This window comes from Elaeis guineensis, chromosome 3 (assembly GCF_000442705.2).
Source record: "Elaeis guineensis isolate ETL-2024a chromosome 3, EG11, whole genome shotgun sequence".
In the NCBI taxonomy this organism is placed as follows: domain Eukaryota; kingdom Viridiplantae; phylum Streptophyta; class Magnoliopsida; order Arecales; family Arecaceae; genus Elaeis; species Elaeis guineensis.
The window spans coordinates 70,882,038-70,903,295 of NC_025995.2; the positions used below are offsets into that span (position 1 = coordinate 70,882,038).

The following is a 21,258-nucleotide window of genomic DNA, read 5'->3' on the forward strand; positions in this document are numbered from 1 at the left end:
GTCATCAAGATAACTACAAGTTGGTAAAAGATAAAGGTTAGCGCATTTGTAGGGTTTACATGCGAAGCCATTATATTTTTTCTAACACTCGATTTAAGTCATCAGGGCTCATATTACACTATTACTAGTTTCTAAATTCACAAATTCATCATATCCTGAGGTAAATTATAATAAAAATAGTTATATAATAAGCACAAAAAAATTGAGGGGAATGTACTTTTTAAAATACTCTAGATGGGGTTGAGACGTGGTTCACAAATATACGGGGTCCTTAATTTAGGGCTATTTCGATTCATTGTTATTTTTGTGCTTTTGCTTCATCACGATGAAATTGATTTCGAGACAGCATTTGCATACAATTTCTGCCATTCATTTCTCCTTTTCATTTTTTTTTTCCGGAGGCAACAAATTTTCCAGCTAAAAGTTTTTATAAATGATTCAAAAAATAGAAAGGCTTCGTGATGCCTATTTATTTTTTCAAATTTAATTTTTTTCTTAGATTTCTGAAAATAAAATAAAAAATGAAAACAATACCAACATGCATCCCCGTCTCTCGTGTCATGTTTTGGGCAAGCATTTCCGATTTGTCTTACATGACCATAAAATCAAGCGAAAAAGGCCAAGCAAGCGAATTCATGTGAACATAAGAGGATTCACATTGAAGTCAACGTCTAATGGTGAAGAAAGTCCGCTACCCAAATTTTGTACCACATTCACATTGAAGTCAACGTCTAATGGTGAAGAAAGTCCGCTACCCAAATTTTGTACCACACACTTTATTTACATCATGGTTTGCAAAGTCTTTCCCATTCACATCCAGTGCTGGTGAAACAAACTCGAATTAACTTTTTGAAAAAACTCCAAGGAAACATTTGGAGGCATTAAAAACAAATTGCAGTTGCAAAGAGACGCACCACGTCACATGGAAAATGGTAGTTCTTTTTTCTCATTCTTTCTCTCCCCATAGTTCAGGCCATGGGCATGAGCAGCGCAACCATGGCAAAATCTGCTCCGAACCACCAAAAACCAACCCTTGGAATATTGAGAACTGATCAAGGCCTGGCTTCCACAAAGTACACTTTGGTCTGAACCCTAGGACACCATGTAAGGTCTGCAAGCATGGTTCCATAAGTCAACTAAGCGAAGCCATTCACAAATCAGCTTCTGCTGGAATAAGCTTGGTCTGCTTCTGATACAGTGGAACCAAATTATGCAGAACCATGCCATTTGATAATTACCACAAGCTAAACATCTATTCTACTAGGCATCCCAGCCTATCCTATCTTTGAATGTTTAAGCAATCAATTCCTAGCAGCCAGAAAGGGTTTTACATGTATCCAGGTAAGTACAAATAACTTACTCGCGTTTTAGTACTTAATCTTAACAGGTATCACCGCACTTTTAAATATTAATTCTGAAGTTCTAATCAAATCTTCAACTTAAGTAAACCCAATATCCACTTCAGTTCTAATCTGCAAATAAAAAAATGAACTTTGGTTTACATCTCAATTTGAGCCGTATATTAATACCCAAGTTGGAAAAGCTGCCAGACATGTACAATCACAATACCATATCAAGTTCCTATACCATATTGGCCCAAGGCCCTATATCAATACCTAAATTTGAGGGACTGCTAGTTGTGCAAGGTTACAATCCACAAGTTGGGTACGTCTTTCTGGAGTGTGCCATGAGACATGAGGCTGTAGAAACACATGCCTAAGTATATGGTAGACGTCATATGTAACTGTTTATGCCAGATTTTGTACTATCTTTGGATGAGTTGCTGCATAAATAGAGGAGTTTGGATCGGTCTTCAAATGAGAGAGAAGATGTTGCACATCGGGTCTCAAGAGATCCAACACTTTGCCGCAGAGTGTCAATATCTCTAGTTTGGGTTTACTGGTGCTCTGTACAGGCCCTCCTTGCCCTTCATACATGACAGCATGATGCCTGATGAAAATAAGCCCTTTAGCAGTGAAACTCCGCATATTGATTGGAAGGTAAAAGGGAGTAGGAGAGAACATGAACTTTGCAATCTCTCTCTCTCTGCGTGTGCGCGCGTGCGCAAGTGGGGAGTAAGCATGCATGCAATGTGCACTAGTGTTTGTGTGCAGGAATAAAAGATGCAAAGTCTTACAGAAAGTCAATAAGGTCTTTTATCTCTGATGCTTCAGTTGGAGTTGAGGGCTGCATATTCTTTCCAAACACATCCGCGATCACATTGAAAAGAAGAGCCAAAGTCTACATATCACAAGAGAAAAGATGGAAAAGAGGATCTTTAATGAACAGGCATCTCTCCAACAAATGAAATTGCACAAATACAGTATAGATTTATGTGCAATAAATAATAAGTATCTGAGCTATATAACATGCATTACTTTAGTGCTGCAGTTGCATGAACCACATTCAATTAATTCTCACACATTCTAGAAACTTGAAAAAACATTTTGATTGGAATACTTGTCATGGTAACACGAGCAAATCATAGCATAACTGTGCACCACTCGTACTCTATGCAGCAAGAATACATATTTATTTGGGCTCAAATTTGAATCAAGACAAAACAATATTTCAATGGGCTTGATAATGTTATATTGAGCCAAAATCAAATCACATTTGTATCAACCACTGATTCAAGGTTAGCTCAATGTCGGCTCCAGCATGAATAAAAGCTCAATTTATGTCTAAATAAAAGAGGGCCAAAGAGGAGAACACCAAAGGGAATTATGGATGTGATGCTGAGTTGATGAGAAAGTGAGTCAAGTGGACAGGGTCCAACTATCTCACTCTATGTGCCCTGGACTTTAGCTGCTAGACCAATTTTGGTGGTTAATTGCATATATACATATACTACATGCCCAAATTCTAGCCTATTTAGCCGATATTGATCAAGCCAGCTTTTTTCTCACGTTTGACTTTACAAAAAATTCAAGATTGAGAACCAAGAGTTTGAACAAAGCCTGATCGGAATTTGTGAGCTGAATGCGCGCAGCTTGGTTCAATTGACAGCCTTTATGAGAGGTATAATAGTGCCATCACATGGACAAGAAGCAGACATATCCTGAGCCTAAAATGTCTGGCCCAGGCTACAGATTTAGGTCCTGAAGCCTGACTCTGCCTGAAAATGAAGCCCAAAAATACCCAGCCCAGGCCTGGGTTTACACAATTGGTTAAATTTGTCTGCGATTTGAATTGAGGCTGGCCTGGCATCCAAAATGAACCCTGTTTTGACTGGGTTCAGGCTTTAAGTCCCCAGGCCAGGTTCATGTCAGCTTGGGCTTGAGCTTGACAACCAACCCAGCTCAAGTTCAGGCCCTAAGCCAAACTTGCCCCATTAACACCCCTAGGTTACAAGGAAACCTACTTAGGCTGAGATTAGAATTTTAAATATTTATTTGAGGAGAGAGATATGAGAAATTCACCAACATGAACTTAGATTTTCCGTGAAAGGGAATTGTGTGACAAGACTTCGCAAATTCTGAGAGATAATGATGAAGTCCAGCTGTCATTAAAAATATATTTCAAATCACACAAAAGAGAAATTTTGTAAAATAAAGTGAAGTCCTCACTCTGGGTTGAATGCATAATCAGAGGTGAACGGTCAACATATCTAATAATTTAGCTCATATGTATTAAGAGATTGCTATAAAGTCTATTTAAACACGGATTACCATTTTATTGGAACAGACTAGCTAGAATTTCCTTATTGTACTCATAATAGAAGAAGGCTCTTGGCCCTACCTTTCCTTCATAAGAAAAGCTAAACAGAAGGGTCTAAGAGTCCTATAGCTAGAGAGGGTACCAAAAAAGTACAACACAAGCCCCTAATTTGGTCTTTGACAACTATTAAAAAGGACACCACCCATTTGTGACTACTGGCCACAATTCAGGCCCCTTGATGAATTCTAAAATGCACATAGCCTCACACTTGAATATCTGGTGTTCTTGGTTTTATAATGCATGTGTCACAATCTAAGTACAAAGATTAAAGTTTCTTGCATTGTGCATGTGCCATTTGGTAGCTAGCAGAAGACCAACATTTAATAGAGAAAGGCAAGTCTTTAGTACGCTACTTTATTCTTTTTTTTTAAGAAATAAAAGAAAATTTAAGAGCATTGAAAGTGTATACAACAGGTTCTAAATAATCAAAATAGTCTTCAAAACATGGGTAGTGGAACTGTACCCAACCATCCGGTTCTAGGCATGCCAAGCTACACCAATAGCAGACCAAGATGGTTCTAGCAAGAATAACGAGACCAACAACAGGGGGGGAAGAAGGAGAGAGAGGGGGGGGGGGGGGGTGGGGCTTGAAAGCCCTCCTTTTAAATTTTTCTTCAGCTTCTTTAAGTGAAGTCGGCACATAAAATTTCAAGGGTTTAATTTTTTTTAGCTTGTTTACATGGTGTGCTGACTTCATTTAAAGAAGCTGAAAAAAATTAAAAAAGGGCCAAGCCCTTGTTTTGTTCAAACAGGGTTCAGCCATTGGAGAGATTCTAAGCCCCCTCTCCCTTCCATCTCCCCCTCTAGTCTTTTTTTCTCTTCTAGTTTGCGCCAAGACGAGATGGCACGATACCATACCATACCATATTGCTGGCCTACCGGCATGAGTAGGTACTGCAGACCTTGCTTCAAACAATCCAAGAAAGTCTAGGACAACATAGGTATTTGTTTTGGTTATTTTAGGTAATTTTTCGATACCAACTGACATAACATAACAATGCTTGTGTGACACATTAACAACAAAATTATACTAAGAATTCATACCATATGCATGAAGGGACACTTGAGTATGCCTACACATTAATAAGACACTGTAATAGTGCATACATTAGGTACTACAGGAGACTTGTATGTTGGCAAAAATATGGGAAGCTTATTTACAATGCATTACTTTCTATTTCTAAGTAGTAACAATGAATGAAAAGTGTTTACTTTTTTTAATCATTATATATAATCTGTATGTGAGAAAATTGAGCATTTAAACTGTCAGGGACAAATTAAGTCTATTTAGGGTGGCTAGAGTTTCAACAGGAAATGACGGGTAAAGTTTGTACTAGTAAGTATACCAGTCATTGCTTGTGCCTATTACTTTGGTATACACCAATACTAACCAATATATAGCATACAGCTGGCATGCATTGTATAGAGGTCAGCTCTCTTAGTGCTCTTTCTTGATTCTTGCCCTTTGCAATAAGAAATTCATGGAATGACCTCAAGAAACCGAACAACCTTTGTAAGTCCTACTCCCTACAAAACCAGATGCTTATTTTTTCCAAAAAAACATTTCTCTAAAGTTCATTATTTCCCTTTGACATCATCTAATATGGCATGTCAAGTATGGGTTCAATGCTTATCGAACTTAATCTGGCTTCTTTAATTGTCTAATTACTGGGTCAGTGTTGATCACCATGGTGAGGATGCCTATCTATTTTGCAAAGACGCCAAATCATTAAGAAGCATTAGTCAGGTGGCAAAGCAGCAGTTGAGGCTCTGATGTAGCTGGTAGTGCTCCTATATTTGATGGTCTTATCACTCAGGACAAGGGGACAGAGATGGATGATATGCTTGCAGCCCCTGCAAGATACCATGATCCTTTTGGGCCTGTTCTTTTGTGGGTAAATATCATAGGAAAGTTGATCTCATAGTATGCTTGCAGCCCCTGTTCTCATAGTTTTCAAGATGGATAAGTTACTTTCTCATGGATAGCATTTACCCATGAAATGAAAAAAAATCTTACCCACTTAGGAAATGGCTAAATCATTTTTCCATCAACTGAAAAAGTAACCCATTTAATTCATTCGTAACATACCTTTAACCATATAATAATATAATATATTATATATTAATATTTATAATATATTATACTATATTATTATATATAATAAAATTATATTATTTTAATATAAGATATTAATATGATATAACATAATATAATAATATAATATATTATATTAATGTATAACAATATAATAATATAATACATTAATATTTTACATTATAATATAATAATATAACAACATAATATAATATGTTATAATAAAATGAAATAATATATAATAATAAAATATATTATATTATATATTTTTATAATACTATACTACTATAATAATATAGTATAATATATAATAATATACTATACTAAATTATTTTATATAATAATATTATATAATATAATATATATTATATTATAAAAATATATAACAATAAAATAACATAATATATTAATATTTTATACTATAATATTATAAATAATAATTTAACAATACAATATACTATTATAATATATGATAATATATTATAATGATATAATATATAATCATAAAATATAATAGTTATATAATATATTATAATAACCATATAATATAATACGTATACAATATATTATAATAATATAATAATATAAAATAATATAATAATATAATATATTATATATTAATATTTATAATATATTATACTATATTATTATATATAACAATATTATATTATCTTAATTTAAGATATTAATATAATATAATATTATATTATTATAATGTATAACAATAAAATAATATAATACATTAATATTTTATATTATAATATAATAATATAAAAATATAATATAATATAATGAAATAATATATAATAATAGAATATACTATATTATATATTTATATAATACTATAATAATATTATAATATATTATAATAATATAATCATATATAGCAATATAATAATATATTATATTATATTAGTATTTATAATATATTATACTATATTATTATATATAATAATATTATATAATATAATATATATTATATTATCATAATATATAACAATAAAATAATACAATATATTAATATTTTTTACTATCATAATATAAAAATATATGATAATATATTATAATGATATAATATATAATAATAAAATATAATAGTTATATAATATATTATAATAATATAATATAATATATGGAAAGCCAGATTGAAAGCTCAGACAAGTGAGTCACTGCGCCTAATATTATAATAATATAATATAATATATAATAATATTTATATAATAAAAGGTATTATGAAAAATATAGATCATAGCAACTTATCCAAAAAAATAGTAATACAAAAGAACATGAATAACAAATTTTCAAGCCATTTTCCAATGTATAAAAGAATATGAATAAATTATTTTTCTGTCTAAATATTGTCTAAAAAATACTTATCTAAAAAAATATAATTTTATAAATAAATCTTTTACCTACAAAAGAATGGCCCTCTAGTCATAGTGACAATTTGAGCCAAAGCCAAACATTTTGAGTCAAACTATTTTAGAAGTTTTGGGCATTGTTATGGCCATCATGGAAGAAAATAGAATTTGTAGATGAGGCTACAACAATTGCAGCAGAAGTGGATGGTGTTCGCATCCACGCCATGATGATAATGAGCATTATGACACCAACTATTCTGTCTCTATGGACTTAATAGGTAAGTTTAACTTATTTTGTACTTTCTGTACCCATTAGTTTATTCTTAATTAGGTGAGGTTTGGTATTGATACTCAATAGATATTGCATTCCAGTAATATACTTAATGCACTTAGCTTCAACACAATTTAGTTTAATCAAACAACAACCAAAATGCAAATTATAACCCAAGATAAATACAATAAAAATGATGTGAAAATATCACATTCTGTGTTCTGGTTGTCAAAATAATAGTCTAATATATTTATTGCCTTATGCAGATACATCTATAAAGATATAACCCAGCAAACATAAAAATTACATTAGTTCACTGGCCCATTGCAATAGAGTATTTCATTAAGGTTGCGTTTGGTAGCTGAAAATCTATCCAGATTGCTGGCAATTTAAAGTGGGCCCACCAGATTATTGTGTTTGGTATGCTTTTTGGATGGCAATCCAGATTGCCTTGGGAGAGATGGCCATCCAGATTATCACTTATTTGATAATATTACAAAAGAATATTTAGACAAAATTATCCCTCAAAAAAAAATCACAAAACCCACCCCTCCACCCCCTCCCTCGGCGGCTCTCACCCTCCCCTTCTCCGAACTCCTTGTGCCCTCGCCATCCTCGACCGCCTCCCCTCCCCCGTGCCCTCATCATCTCCAGCCACAGCCACCACTTCTACGCCGGCATCGACATCTCCTCCCTCATCTCCATCACGCAGCCCCCTCCTCCGACAATCCAACCGCCACCCCCTCCTCTCGTCAGGCGTATTTTAGAAATTTTGATTTAAATTTAGAAAATAAAACCATACTCTTCCCTAGTAATTCAAAATTCCACAATTTTGTGGGAGTATTTTGAAAATTTGATTTCACATTACTGGTAATTTAATTGTCATACCAAATATGTCAATCAAGATTCCCAGTAATTTTACTACAACATTACCTGTGTATACCAAACACAGTAATTAATATTACTGACAATTTAATGATGGCAATCTATCTTGAAGGCAATCCACATTACCTTCCAAGATTACCTGGTGATGCACCAAATGCAACCTAAGGTATATCTACAACCAACAATGCTCCATTCAGCAGATTGACTTTCAGTAGATTGACTTCTACAAGCAGCTGAAATCACCACAACCACAATATTCTGGTTTCTTTCGACTCCAAAAACTAATTTTAAGCCTCTTCACGATGATTAACACTTGAACTAACTTACATCTGCAACATGATTATTGGACAGTTATCTTACCAGTTAATATCCCTGGGCCTGTATGCTTGACTGAATCACCCTTAGATTGACAACCATTTCTTTTACAACAGCTCTCATTCTGATTTTCAATAAGAAAATGTCCCCGCTCCATCATCATGATTTATCCATCAAGTCTCACACTACCACACAAAACATCACTGAACACAACATACACAGCAGACTTCATCTTTTCATGTCTTCTCTTTTGTTTGCTAGCCAGTGAAAAATGACATGCCTTCTTGTTTGACAGATTTCAAATTGAAAGGGATCCGATCTGAAGTGTGTTACATCTCCACCATATTGGTCTGCTTGTAAATTTGCCCAGTATTGATATATGACCTTAACCATCTGACTTTGTAACATATGGGAGACAATGACTTACCTACCACAATAACATGCCCACCAAAAAAAAAACTCCATATCCAAGGTTTTACATCCCGTGGAACAGGGCTATCCTGATTTTCTTATAGAACAGGAAGCACCACCATTCTTGCCCCTCCCAATACTTGGAACAGAGGATGTTCCAAGATGTCCCGACCGGGAAGCTGGGACAATGATAGAACGATCCCGTCCCGACACATGGGATGGTACCCCATCTCGGTGTCCTACAGGATGTCCCGCTAGAACCTGAATCCTTGATCATATCCACGCAAAAAGTTTCCTTGATATATGCACAACGTGAAAACTAAAAATTTGCCTGGATTTATTTTAGATGGAGGCTCAGTTTAGTGGAAGTGAACAGATTGGCATAATAGATCCTGGACTTTGTTGCCTGGTCATTGACACTGACATAGAGCACCAAACACAATGAGAAGGCAGATATGCAATTTAAACCTGAAGCAACTAAATATCTATGTGCACTAGTAGAAGAATCTTCCATATTTTATGTTTTTAAATCTACCAAGATTTTCAAACTTCATGAAAAGACATCGTGAGGCAAGAACATAAAGACAATTACAAGCAGCAATTGTTTCAGAAGTAGATTATAAGGTTGTAACATCGCATTATGACAAAGAATCTGGCTACATCTGATAAAAGAAATTAAACAAGTAAATTCATATCTAGTTGATAATTTGGAACTACAAGCTCCAAAGTCCAATGTTCTATATGAAGATGCTAGAAAAAGTTAACTTATGTACCTTCATGAAAAGTGGGCGAGCAAAGGCTAAACGAGGTAGCAATGGGCCCATTATCCGGAAAGCAATTCTCAGCATTGCCACAGAAGTAACTGGGCGAAGATGCTTAATGACTGTATGTGTTGATTCCAGCCATTCATGGGGAAGGTTGCTAAAGAATGAATGCAAGAGGGCCACAATATTACCTGAAACAGAAAAATATTACTCACAAAGCATTTAGAGTTATATTCATGGATAGAGGGCATGAGCAAAAGAAATACAAAAATATAACTTTAAATAGGTGTAAAAAGGCAAAAAACTCATGATAATGCTAGAGGATATCAGGCACATGAATCTGATTGATGTTAAGAGGTGTTGAACTTGGGCTGAAAACTCGACGGAGGGAGGATATGTTGACGCAACCAATTGTAGCAAGGTAAAAATCCTACTAAGGCACACATATGACACAACGTGTTAGAATGGGCAGATGGTAGTTAGAAGATAAGCAGGATAAATCACTCTATTCCAAGACCAACAAATACCACATTGGCCAGCCCTTCTAAGGATATGGTTCTCACAACACTCGCAAACCCTAGGAATCCATCAAAAGGGAGGAAAGAAGAATAGAATTCTCATTAACCAATTCTTTCCTATAAGGGAGAGCATATTGGGAGGTAGAGGTTCTTGATAAAGAAAACAAAACTCCTAGAATTAACTAAGACTAAACCTTCCTAACAAAACAAAGCTAGCTTGGGTTCCCAGACCCATGCGCACGGGACCCACGACCCATGCCGTACAGCACTCATGACCTGTGCAGCAGGCACATCCCACCTTGCATGGTCCCATGACTAATAAAGTCCAATCTCATGCCCAGCTTTGGCTCAATGCCACTCTTCTGGCAAGTGAGCCCTATGCACTCCAGTGTCACTGATTGAACAATAACATGCCATAAAGACACTTCTTAAATAAATATATAAAAAAATTGGTAAACAACTGCACAGTAAAAATTACAGAATTAATTTGTGCAGTAACTACATGATGCATATGATGATTCACATCCAAGCTGCAAATCTTTTCTGCTAGAAATGGATGGGGCTCCATGTGTTGTCTAGGCCATAGCCTGGCCATTCTTTGCCCTGTCCAAGATGGCCTGGTGCTTTTTTCTTCATTCCTTTTTGGAGGACGTTGGCATGCCAAATTGTTTATACTACCACATCGGTGTAATAAAAGAACCAAAAAAATAAGCATCCTTTCTAACGTATTTCTAGTCTAGCAAATTAGTAGAACATTGTATCAAGAACCTCTGCCTCCCAATATGCTCCCCCTTATAGGAAAGAATTGATAGTGACTGAAGGTAGCATCAAACAGGCTTACCAAGTGTTCAAATCATGGAATTCCGTCGAACCAGTTGGTACACCTGTACCGAATTGGATCGGCTAGGAGCTAGTTCAGTTTGGACCTTTTTTTCGAAAAATAGCCAAAACCACACCGAAGCAATCAGTTCAGTACAGTTCTGGCCTGAACCGTGCGAAACCATGCGGTTCGGGCTGGTTTGGCTCGGCTCGATAGCCAAAAGGAATCCACTGGCTTTTGAGTGAAAGGCAAAGCAACAGATAGAGAAGCATTTGCTTCTCTATCATTCTGTCGACCTTTCGAACCGAAGACAAAAAAAAAGAAAACCTTCCCACAATTCGGAGTTTGCCAATTTCATCAAGGAATCAAGATCTTTCAACCGAATTCAAGGTAATCCAACATTTTCTCACTAAATTATTTATTTTGTTGCAATTTTGTGGCCAAAAAATGGCAATAAATAGAAAGACAATGGGAAATCATGTCAAATTTTGTGATTTTGATATGATTTCATTATATATTGTAGATCTTTAGATGATCTACACAATAATACTAAAATCATTAATTTTATTAATTATATTTTTTTAAAAATATACTTTCGGAATAAAAATTTATAAAAAAATTAAAATTCAAAAAAAAAAACTGTAAAATCAAAATATTATTTAAGAATATTTAAGCTACTTTCAATATAAAATTTATGCCCGATTGTGAAGATTTTGATGCATAATGTGCATAGTAGCCTAGACCTAATTTCGAATAAAATTAAAAAATAAATAACATTTAACATATGTTCATTGGCTTAAAAAAAAATATATAGCATCTATGATATGTTTCTACTTGTATATAAGCTCAAATGATTTTTTTTAATTTTTAAAATTAAAAAAAAAATTAATTACTTAAATAATAGAAAATATATAATCAATTTAAAAAATATAAAATTAGTAATATATTTTAACTAATTCAGAAGTATCATTTGAAGCACAACATATTTTTTTGAATTTATGAGTTTGAAATTATTATTAAATACAAAAAAATTTTATATAAATAAAATTTATAAGATTAAAAGTATGAAATATATTATTCAGATATAATTTTTAAAGTTTAAAAAATAAATTTTCATTTTAGGATGACAAATTTTTTTATTTTTACATAATTATTAACCTAGCATGCTTTGTTAAACTTGCAAAAATGAGTAAGAAAGATACAGACAATGACATCGGTTGGAACCATAACGAGATGCTCTCGGCTCAACACTATTAGAGATACAAATGATGCAGCATAGAGTTCAAGCAAGGAGGGATGATTTGGGTGGAGCTATATTTGACTGATGGTTATCTCGATATGGTTGTGTCAGAAATACCCATAAGAAGTCCGACAGTTGACGAAGAAATACTTTGCTGATTTCAAAGCAGCGAAGGAGAGGGCAAAGCGAGCAGCAAAGCCTCCTTCCTATCACTCTAGAGAGTCAAAGGAGACTGCTCCAAATGATGAGACACAAATTGAGACTACCATTTAAACAAATCTGGATGATCAATAACGACTAGAAAAGATGGTAAGGTATAGAGAACTATTTGGACTGTCATGCTATGAATCGGGATCCAATTCTACGACCGCTGGGAAAGAGTCGAACTTAGGAGGACCTCCTCAATCAGGAAGACCATCAGTAAAGACAGACAGTATTTCATCTATACTGAGAACTTTTGGCAATAGAAGGTCCTTCAGAGACATTCCAACAGAAGCCACCATCCATGATTTGAATCCACAGACTTTTTCTAGTAAGAATTCAAAACAGTAGAGAATTAACAGTATGTTGAAGGATAAGAAGAATATACGACGAGCTATTGGATCATGATTTTATTTCAACCACATTCCAGCGAATGCAACAGGCAACACTTACTATCAGTCTGCCATTTTAGCCATACAAACTGCCAGCCCAAGTATAGATCCTCTAGGACCTAAAGATGAGCTTCTTCATAATAACAAGAAACTATAAAGATGAATTTCTTCTTACAAGAATAAATAACCCACATACGGACTGACGATGATGTGTGATGGCCAGATCGGTCCTACCAAGTGGAGCATCATCAACTTCTTGATATATTGTAATAGAAAAATATTTTTTTCACTAGTCAATTAATGCTTCAAATAAGGTATATGACGTCACGTGCATTCTTGGACAGATGGAGAAGGTGATTGATGCGATAGAAGAGCAGAATGTCATGTAGATCATCATAAATAATCGACTGCGGTATAAGGCCACCAGACAGTTGCTCATAGAGCGGCGACCGCATATTTAGTACTCCATGTGCTACACATTGCATCAACCCAATATTGATGGATATTGATAAGCTTCGTAGGATGCAGCAAGCAATGGACTCAGCCCAGACTATTATTAAATTTATCTACAATCATACATGGATCCTGGTATTGATACAGACATACACTAGAGGAGAGATCTTGAGATTGAGTGTCACACAGTTTGCTACAACCTATATAGCACTTGATAGCCCTCAAGATAAGAAAGCAATCTTGCATCCGATGTTTGTTGGTGCCGAATTGTAAGAGAGCAGATATACAATAGCCAGCACGAAAAAAAGTCATATGGAGAACTTGGTTACGAGTCAGTCATTTGGACAACGGATCGATAAGATAATGAAGGCTATCAAGCCATTATACGATATGCTTTAGGCCGTAGACAGCGAAAGATACCCCCAGATGGATTTCTTGTATCACATGATAGAGAGGACAAAAAAATAGATCAATGAGAAAGATTTGAAACATGTCCAGAAATACATCGAAATTATTGAGTGACGATGGGACTATCAGATGAATAGGAATTTACACCTAGCAAGTAAACACGAAATCAAGAATCTTCTAAAAATTTTTGTTCTCTTGTACTTATATAAATTTACTTAATCATTTGTAGAATTACCTGCAGCTTATTATCTGAATCTGAGATTTCAATACAATATACCTGGGATAAATATGGATAATGAGCTTCTGAGTGCTCTCCATAATATGATATATGAGATGGTGCCCGATCTAGAAATAGCATCAATGTCTGCAAGATATATGTTAGGTTAACTGAGGTGTGACACACTATTTAACTGAATTCGATCTGCAATCAATAATATATTTGTTAACTTATCAAATATATTTTCCACAGATGAAATAATTTAGAGGGGACAGACAGCTTTAGAATCTCATCGACTGTCGTAAACAAAAAAAAAAAGATGAATCCAGATGAATTAGATATCAATAATGATAAGACTTTATTGACATTGCATGCTTACTAATTTCATATAATCTGATACATAATTTTGCTTAATATTCTTGTAGTTTAATGGTGGATTCATTTTGAAAAGTCCACATAATTTGAAAGATGTGACTCCACATTCTTTTCTAGACGATCTCTTCTAGTGGCTGTGAGCACAATTGATCAACTTTCGTCCCCATCCACAGCAAACAGAAAAATCATCTGACACAGAAGTGCCTCAACAATCTTGTATATATTCACTATAATCTAAGATTGAGGCTAAAATGCATCCAAAAGGAAGTACAGTTGAAGTACATGAATTCGACGATAGATGATCATACTGTTAATGACGAGGATCTAATGATCAGATAGCTTGTAGGCCAGCAGCAGGAGCCGAAGCTTGATGAGCCGAAATCTCTTCCACAACCAAGCAGTTTGGTCACCAGGGACATTAGAATGGATCCAGATCAATGGGTAGATAGTAATATTCCACATAAGATTCTAGCTGATCAACCACAACCTGAGGGGTCATAGAGGGAGTCATTCATCATGTGACTCCATGTCTAAGATATTCTCCCAAAGATTTGAGCGAGAACTTTTGAGACATCCTCCCAAAGAAAGAAGACATCTATCCTTCCAAGCACAGCAAAGTCAAACACAGAGGGGCATGAGGGGAGGTCAAGCAAATGCTCAACAAAAAGACAAAAGATAGTTGCAGCCTTGTCGAGAGTGGAGGAGTTAGCTCACTCAGATTTAGAGATCAAGGAGAGCGATGACGACAGTAGTAATGGATCTCATGACCATAGAAGAAGTGGAGCATAGAAGACCATTTGTGAGAAGCAACCGCAGGAGTCTTCAATTCATCGATGAATCCTAATTGATGCATGCCAAACAAAATAGAAACTACAGTGCCGAGCTGGGAGAACCCGCGAGGATATGATTTCATATAGATGATGGACTGCTAAAGGTCATTCAGCATACAATGCAGCTCCAGATGACCTCGCACATGGAGTAAGATCCATGGATGTTCAGATTCATCATTGCATTATGGATCCTATTATCCGCACGTAGCTTATGATCCACATGGATATGAATATGGTAAGTCCGAGGTATCATGCTTTCAATGCCTACTATCCTATGCAATCCAGAGTATCTTACGGATCGGATTTTGCTACCAATATATTTAGATGGGCCCCTCCACAGTCGTACCATCAACTCAAGGATACCTTCCAAAGCTAGAGCTTGAGTAAGAGATCTGAGATGTCTTACAATCCAGAGGATGCCTCTTCGGATGAGCATTTAGAACTACAATGCTGCTTGGTTAAAGGGATGTGTTGATATTTTTTCTGAGTATGGGGATGATCCAGATGTTTATAAGCATCATAGACACTCAATGAAATATTAGATCAGTAGAGATCTTGAGGTTAATACATTATTCTTTGTAGTTTGTACTTTAAATACATTCCATGCGTTGTTTAGATTTCTTTTATTTTATTTCAAAGTGATAGAACCATTATATGACATAAATGAACATCATTTTAGGTTTAAAATAATTCAAAAAATCAAAAACAAATTGATTGTGTTCCAAAAAAAAAATGAAAAAAAATTACGTACCGATATGGAACCAGCAATGCGAGGCCGTACCAACACTCGGTATGGCACGGTACCGATACAGTACCATACCGGCCAGGAACCGCTATGGGTCCAAAAACTAGTACGGGTTCTAGTATCGGTTCCAAAAACCTTGATTCAAATGCAATATAGCAAAGAATGTTCTAGATAGCTTACAAGAAACACTAGAGAGTTTAAGTTGTACCTATGGCTGTTGATGTATTATCCTGAGAAGCCCATGTTGGATCCAACAAAGCATAGCCAACAGCAGATTCTAGCTCCTTAAGTGACCTCTTACCATCAACAAGCCACCAGCAATCTTTAATGATACGTGCTGCTTCAGAATACAGCTGCAAGTGAAATTCTGGTGGGAGCTGTGCTAACAAAAGGCCACACGCTTGGATCATCAGACATGATAACTGCTGGCAGGAGTACCCACTTTTGGAAACAAAATTGGTGGCATTGATTCCAGTTGCTGAAGAAGTTGAACGGTTTGTGCTCAAGGATTCGGTACTGCCACCAGATGGAGATGTTGGTAGACCAGAACTTTGCCCAAGTCCACTTGACGCTCCATGTTGCCCGTTGCTGGACTGAATTAGTGTTGGCTGTACATTAACAACAATTTGAACAAGTGAAGTTACTATTTGGGAAGCTGATGCTGGAAGTGAAAGGATCTCAATAGCTGCTGTTTCCAGGACAAGCTGTGTGTATGTCCCAGGATCCTGATTTTGATAGAATGCCTTCTGCCCATCAGAAATGTTGGTTGTGCCAGGCTGTGAAGATGATTGACATTTATTTTGAACCGGCCGTCCACTACTGCTAGAGGGATCTCCCGCTGAATCTGACTTTGACTTACTACTTAGAGGGGGTATGACATTATTCACAAGACCTAGTAAAAGAGTAGCAAAGTAGTCTAGTGGAGGGCAGATAGCAGGATTTGATGAACCAACAAGTTTTGGAAATGACTCTGAGAAAGGTATCTGGAAAGAAGAAAAAAAAAAACTAGTGTAAATGGAACAGTTTGAGAAATTAAATAACGTTTAAAAAAAGGGAGAGAAGTCATTACCTTGGAAACATCCAGCACAGTAAGTATCCGTAGAATAAGCTTGCTTGGAAGGTAACCATAAAAATATGCAAGAATGTCACGGACAAATGAAAATCTCAGAGGATGAAAGGCCAGAAGTGGAGAATAAATATGAAGAACTCTATCGGCAATATCTGTGGCATCATTCTCAATGAGCCTATAAATTATTAGCGGGATGACTGGGAGCAAACGTGCTGCAATGTCATCAAAGAAAGGAGGATACCTGCAATGATTGGAATCATGATTAGAAGGATTTCATTAAAGAGGCTATGACAAATCAAATAATGCAAGAGAATAACTTATTAGCACATGCTGGCATATGAAAACCTGAAAGCATTATTTTAGTAGTTTCTGCCTGAATAAACTTGACTCATGCATGTGGTATAATTTTCTAAAGTATTTTAAAACGAGCTACACCTAAATAACCAAAAATTATTCTAAAGAAACATTAACTGAAACACCCCTTCACTCCTTGGAATGTTTTCTCACACCCACTGGACCAAAATTAGATTTCCCTTAACCTAAGATGCTTATGTATCCATCTTTGATATAAATTGGTCAAACAAGAAGATAAATATGCAAAAGTCAGCAGACAATAAACAAGTTAAAATACTGCTTAGTGTCTTTGCCAGGCAAAAACAAGATGCACTGAAAATGGGGGCCAACATATAGTGCCATCGCAGTATAACAGTTAGCATTAAGGGATATAATAATCATAATAAACATGACAAAAGAAATATGAAACAGATATATCAAATAGAAAAACAGCAAGACATGATATTCCTTGCCCTCTAATATTCAAAGATGATTAATGCCAATAACGATTTTAGATTGGAAGGACATGTTAATCTGAAAATAACAAATTATTATCATTTTGTGTAACATAACCCTGTTCTCCCATATTTGATTCCGTCCTTTCTTCTTTCTTTCCTCTCCTTTTTTCTTTTGATTCCCTCACTCTTAAACCCATTTATCAATTCTTGCTTTCACCATTCTCTCTCTCTTCACCTTTCTATCCATTCTTAGATTGAACACCACATCTTCGCATTTTCCACCTTTCACTTCTTTTATTATTCATATACATGATCAATAAAAACTGTATTTCTTATCTCCTCGCTTGTGCCTTTCCTTACATATCTGTAACTTTAGGGTAATTTCACCAAATAGATGCAATTGAAGTACACGTAAACGGCTTATATTTTGATGAAGAGACTCATCAACACAGTAAAAATGCTTCCAAATAGAAGGCTTGATATATGTCTCTACAAAATATGTCCATCAGCTCCATGATCGTGGAACAAAAAGGTTTATGCAGAATTAAAAGATCCTCTGACATAAACATGAACAATTCCAATTGCTCATAGAATAAAAAATTTCTGAACACAAACTCTAAAGCAAGGGATAAAGAAAAGCAATGACATGCTAGGGGCTGAGAAAAAAATACTTTAAGGTTTTTTGCATGTATACATTTTGAAAGTTTCATATCTGCATGCATGACCCTGTGATTTTGCATTTTGCATGAATGCCCTTTCGAACAATTTTTTTTTGCATCAGGGCCTTGCCATTTGCTACTGTTAGTATTTATCAGTCCAAAACATGACTATAGTCATTTAACCTGAGTTAGAAGTTAGTCTGCCCAAGAAAAGAAAAAGAAAAAAGGTTTACCCACCAGACTGCTGTTGGACTAGTTAATGCTCAAGGGTATTTTTGTCATTGTGTCAAGAAAAGAAGTTAACAGCAGTTAGTGGCTAGTAAACTGAACGCCATTGGCACACAAAAAAGGTCTTCGTGCATATCACAGAGCAACAGGGTCTTGAATGCAATTCAAACTTCCAAGCGGTATACTTGCAAAAGAACCAGTTTTATGACTTAAAAGGTTCCATCGGAGGGAAAGAGATACGAAAGCCTAACAAGGAATCCATGTGAGACAGATTCTTAACAATCTTCAATACTGCTCCAACAATCCATGACAAGGATGACAAGAGAGCCTTGGCCTCAATAATTCTCTTTATGGGAGCCTCCTCATATTTGAAATACATACCCATACCATCTAAATTGGCTCTACATCACACTGTCCTCACTCAAGTTGACTCCAAAAGCTCTTCTAATTACCCTTTCATCATCACCTTACCTTTCAAGTTTTGCCACATATTTATCTCAACATTCTTGCCATTGATTTAATTTTATTTGCCTGCACCATGTTTATCATTCAATATTTGAGCAATATAGCATAGGAGATCTTATTAACATTTTATATTACTTTCTGCGCTTGTGTTAATTACAATAATACTCCAAAAGCACCTACCCATATCCAATTTTGTTAAGTGTGCTACATATTCTTTATTCAATACATCCTACAAAACAGACTGATCGATTGTCTATATCCCTTGTCCATTAATCTTCGGCTGGAACGCATTTTCAAATTGCATTCAGCATCTTTAAATTTCATTCTATTTGCGAGTCCTTCATATTTTTACATCTGCAGACAACATACACCATGATACATGTTACATACTCTTGACTCCTGAGTACTAGCAATAAGTTCATCTATGGGTACTGTAGAAAAATACTGGCTTGGTGCTGATCCTTGATGTAAGATCCGTTCAGTGGAAATTCACTTGTAATGTCATAGTTACTCCTAGTGCTCATTAGTACTCTAGCAAAAATATGCCCTCAGTATTTCAATGTATCATCCATACATGTAGTTACCTTTCTTAGCATGCCATCATATGCTTTCTCCAATTTGATAAAGAATAAATACAGCGTTTTCCGTTTCTCTCTATATCACTCTATCAACAGTCTTAAAGCTAATAATTTCTGTTATTGACTTTCCTCACATTATAACAAATTAATTCATTGAAATTGTTGTTATTATTTCTTTGTTTTATCCAAGATTTAAACACCAATATATACATCCATACCCTCAGTATCAGATCTCACCAGTAAGGTATCAGTACCGGTACAACTACCATTTTGGCAATGAACTAAAACATAGCATTCACCTCTATTTTGCTATATTGGTACCAAAGAGACGTACCATGTGTTGGTGTGATATTGTACCGTACCATTATGTAATACAGGTACTTCAACCCTTGGTTCTACCAACTTTTTCGTTACCTTATGTACGGACCCATAATGTCATTTGGTATTTTATCTATCCCAAATGCACAACCCTTTTGCATCATTTTTAATTGTGAACATATTGACTATAGCATCAACTAATAGAAAGGCTTGCACCCGCATTCAATTTTTTATGGAAAGAATGTAAACTCAATAACTCCGCTATTGCTTTTTGCATATAATATTTCAAAAACTATGGAAAATGTGATGATTGGTACAATATAAATGCAATGCCTACCGTTCCTTCCAAGAGAGATGATTCCCAAGAGCTTTCTGAAGATCAATTCTCTTCGGAGGTTGATTATTAAGCCAATGCTCGGAGAAGGACGATTTGCGCAAAACATTTTAATCCTTTGTTGAAGCTCTGGTCTGTCTAACAAACTTATCTGTGAAATATGAAGTTTTAACAGATGAACTGCACTCTCATTTTAGGAAAAAGATATTAAAAAATTAGCTTAAAAAAATCAGACCAAATTTGACACCAAAATGAAATCTGAGGCACAATCAAGAAATTGATAGTGATCAAATCAAGTGCAAAAGGGAAAAAAATGTAGTGGAAATGACACTTTGGGTTTGTATTATTGTTGGACCCAATCAAAATCTTCCATGCCTAGCTCAATGACGAGACATGTGCCATGGAAGCAAATGTGGACATTGATTTTAGGAATTACTAAGAAAAAATTTTTAGCCTTTACTTCAGCTTTTTATATCCTTATATTTAACCATTAGCAAGTACATTTAATGAACAGCTGAGATTAGTTCCATAAAAATAGGTCAGATGAAGTTCCTAGTAGAAGAAAAGTAAGTTTTCCACCAAATACATATCCATGTTAGTAGCATAATGAACCTGGTCAAATAGAGAAATGAATGTCTGACCTATCCTCTCATCACTTTAGGCATCCACATGCCCCTTTACCTGCCTCTCCCCTTTCTCTCGTTTCCATGCAGGCAGACACTATAATGCATGTTGGTCTTTCTAAATTTTGATTAGTGGGGTAAATTATTGCATCTGTTGCTTCAAAATTAAATA

General features: G+C 35.2%; 1 protein-coding gene across 1 annotated transcript in view; it reads right to left on the reverse strand.

Moving 5' to 3' along the window:
* Positions 1-1,439: 1,439 nt before the first annotated feature.
* LOC105042227 (mediator of RNA polymerase II transcription subunit 23) overlaps positions 1,440-21,258 on the reverse strand; it is a 72,285-nt gene continuing 52,466 nt past the window's right edge. Inside the window, 7 exon segments of the mRNA XM_010919347.4 lie at positions 1,440-1,950; positions 2,138-2,241; positions 9,832-10,013; positions 16,230-17,004; positions 17,091-17,331; positions 20,467-20,545; positions 20,548-20,614. Of these exon segments, the coding sequence (XP_010917649.2) occupies positions 1,749-1,950; positions 2,138-2,241; positions 9,832-10,013; positions 16,230-17,004; positions 17,091-17,331; positions 20,467-20,545; positions 20,548-20,614 (1,650 nt within the window). The 3' untranslated portion in view covers positions 1,440-1,748.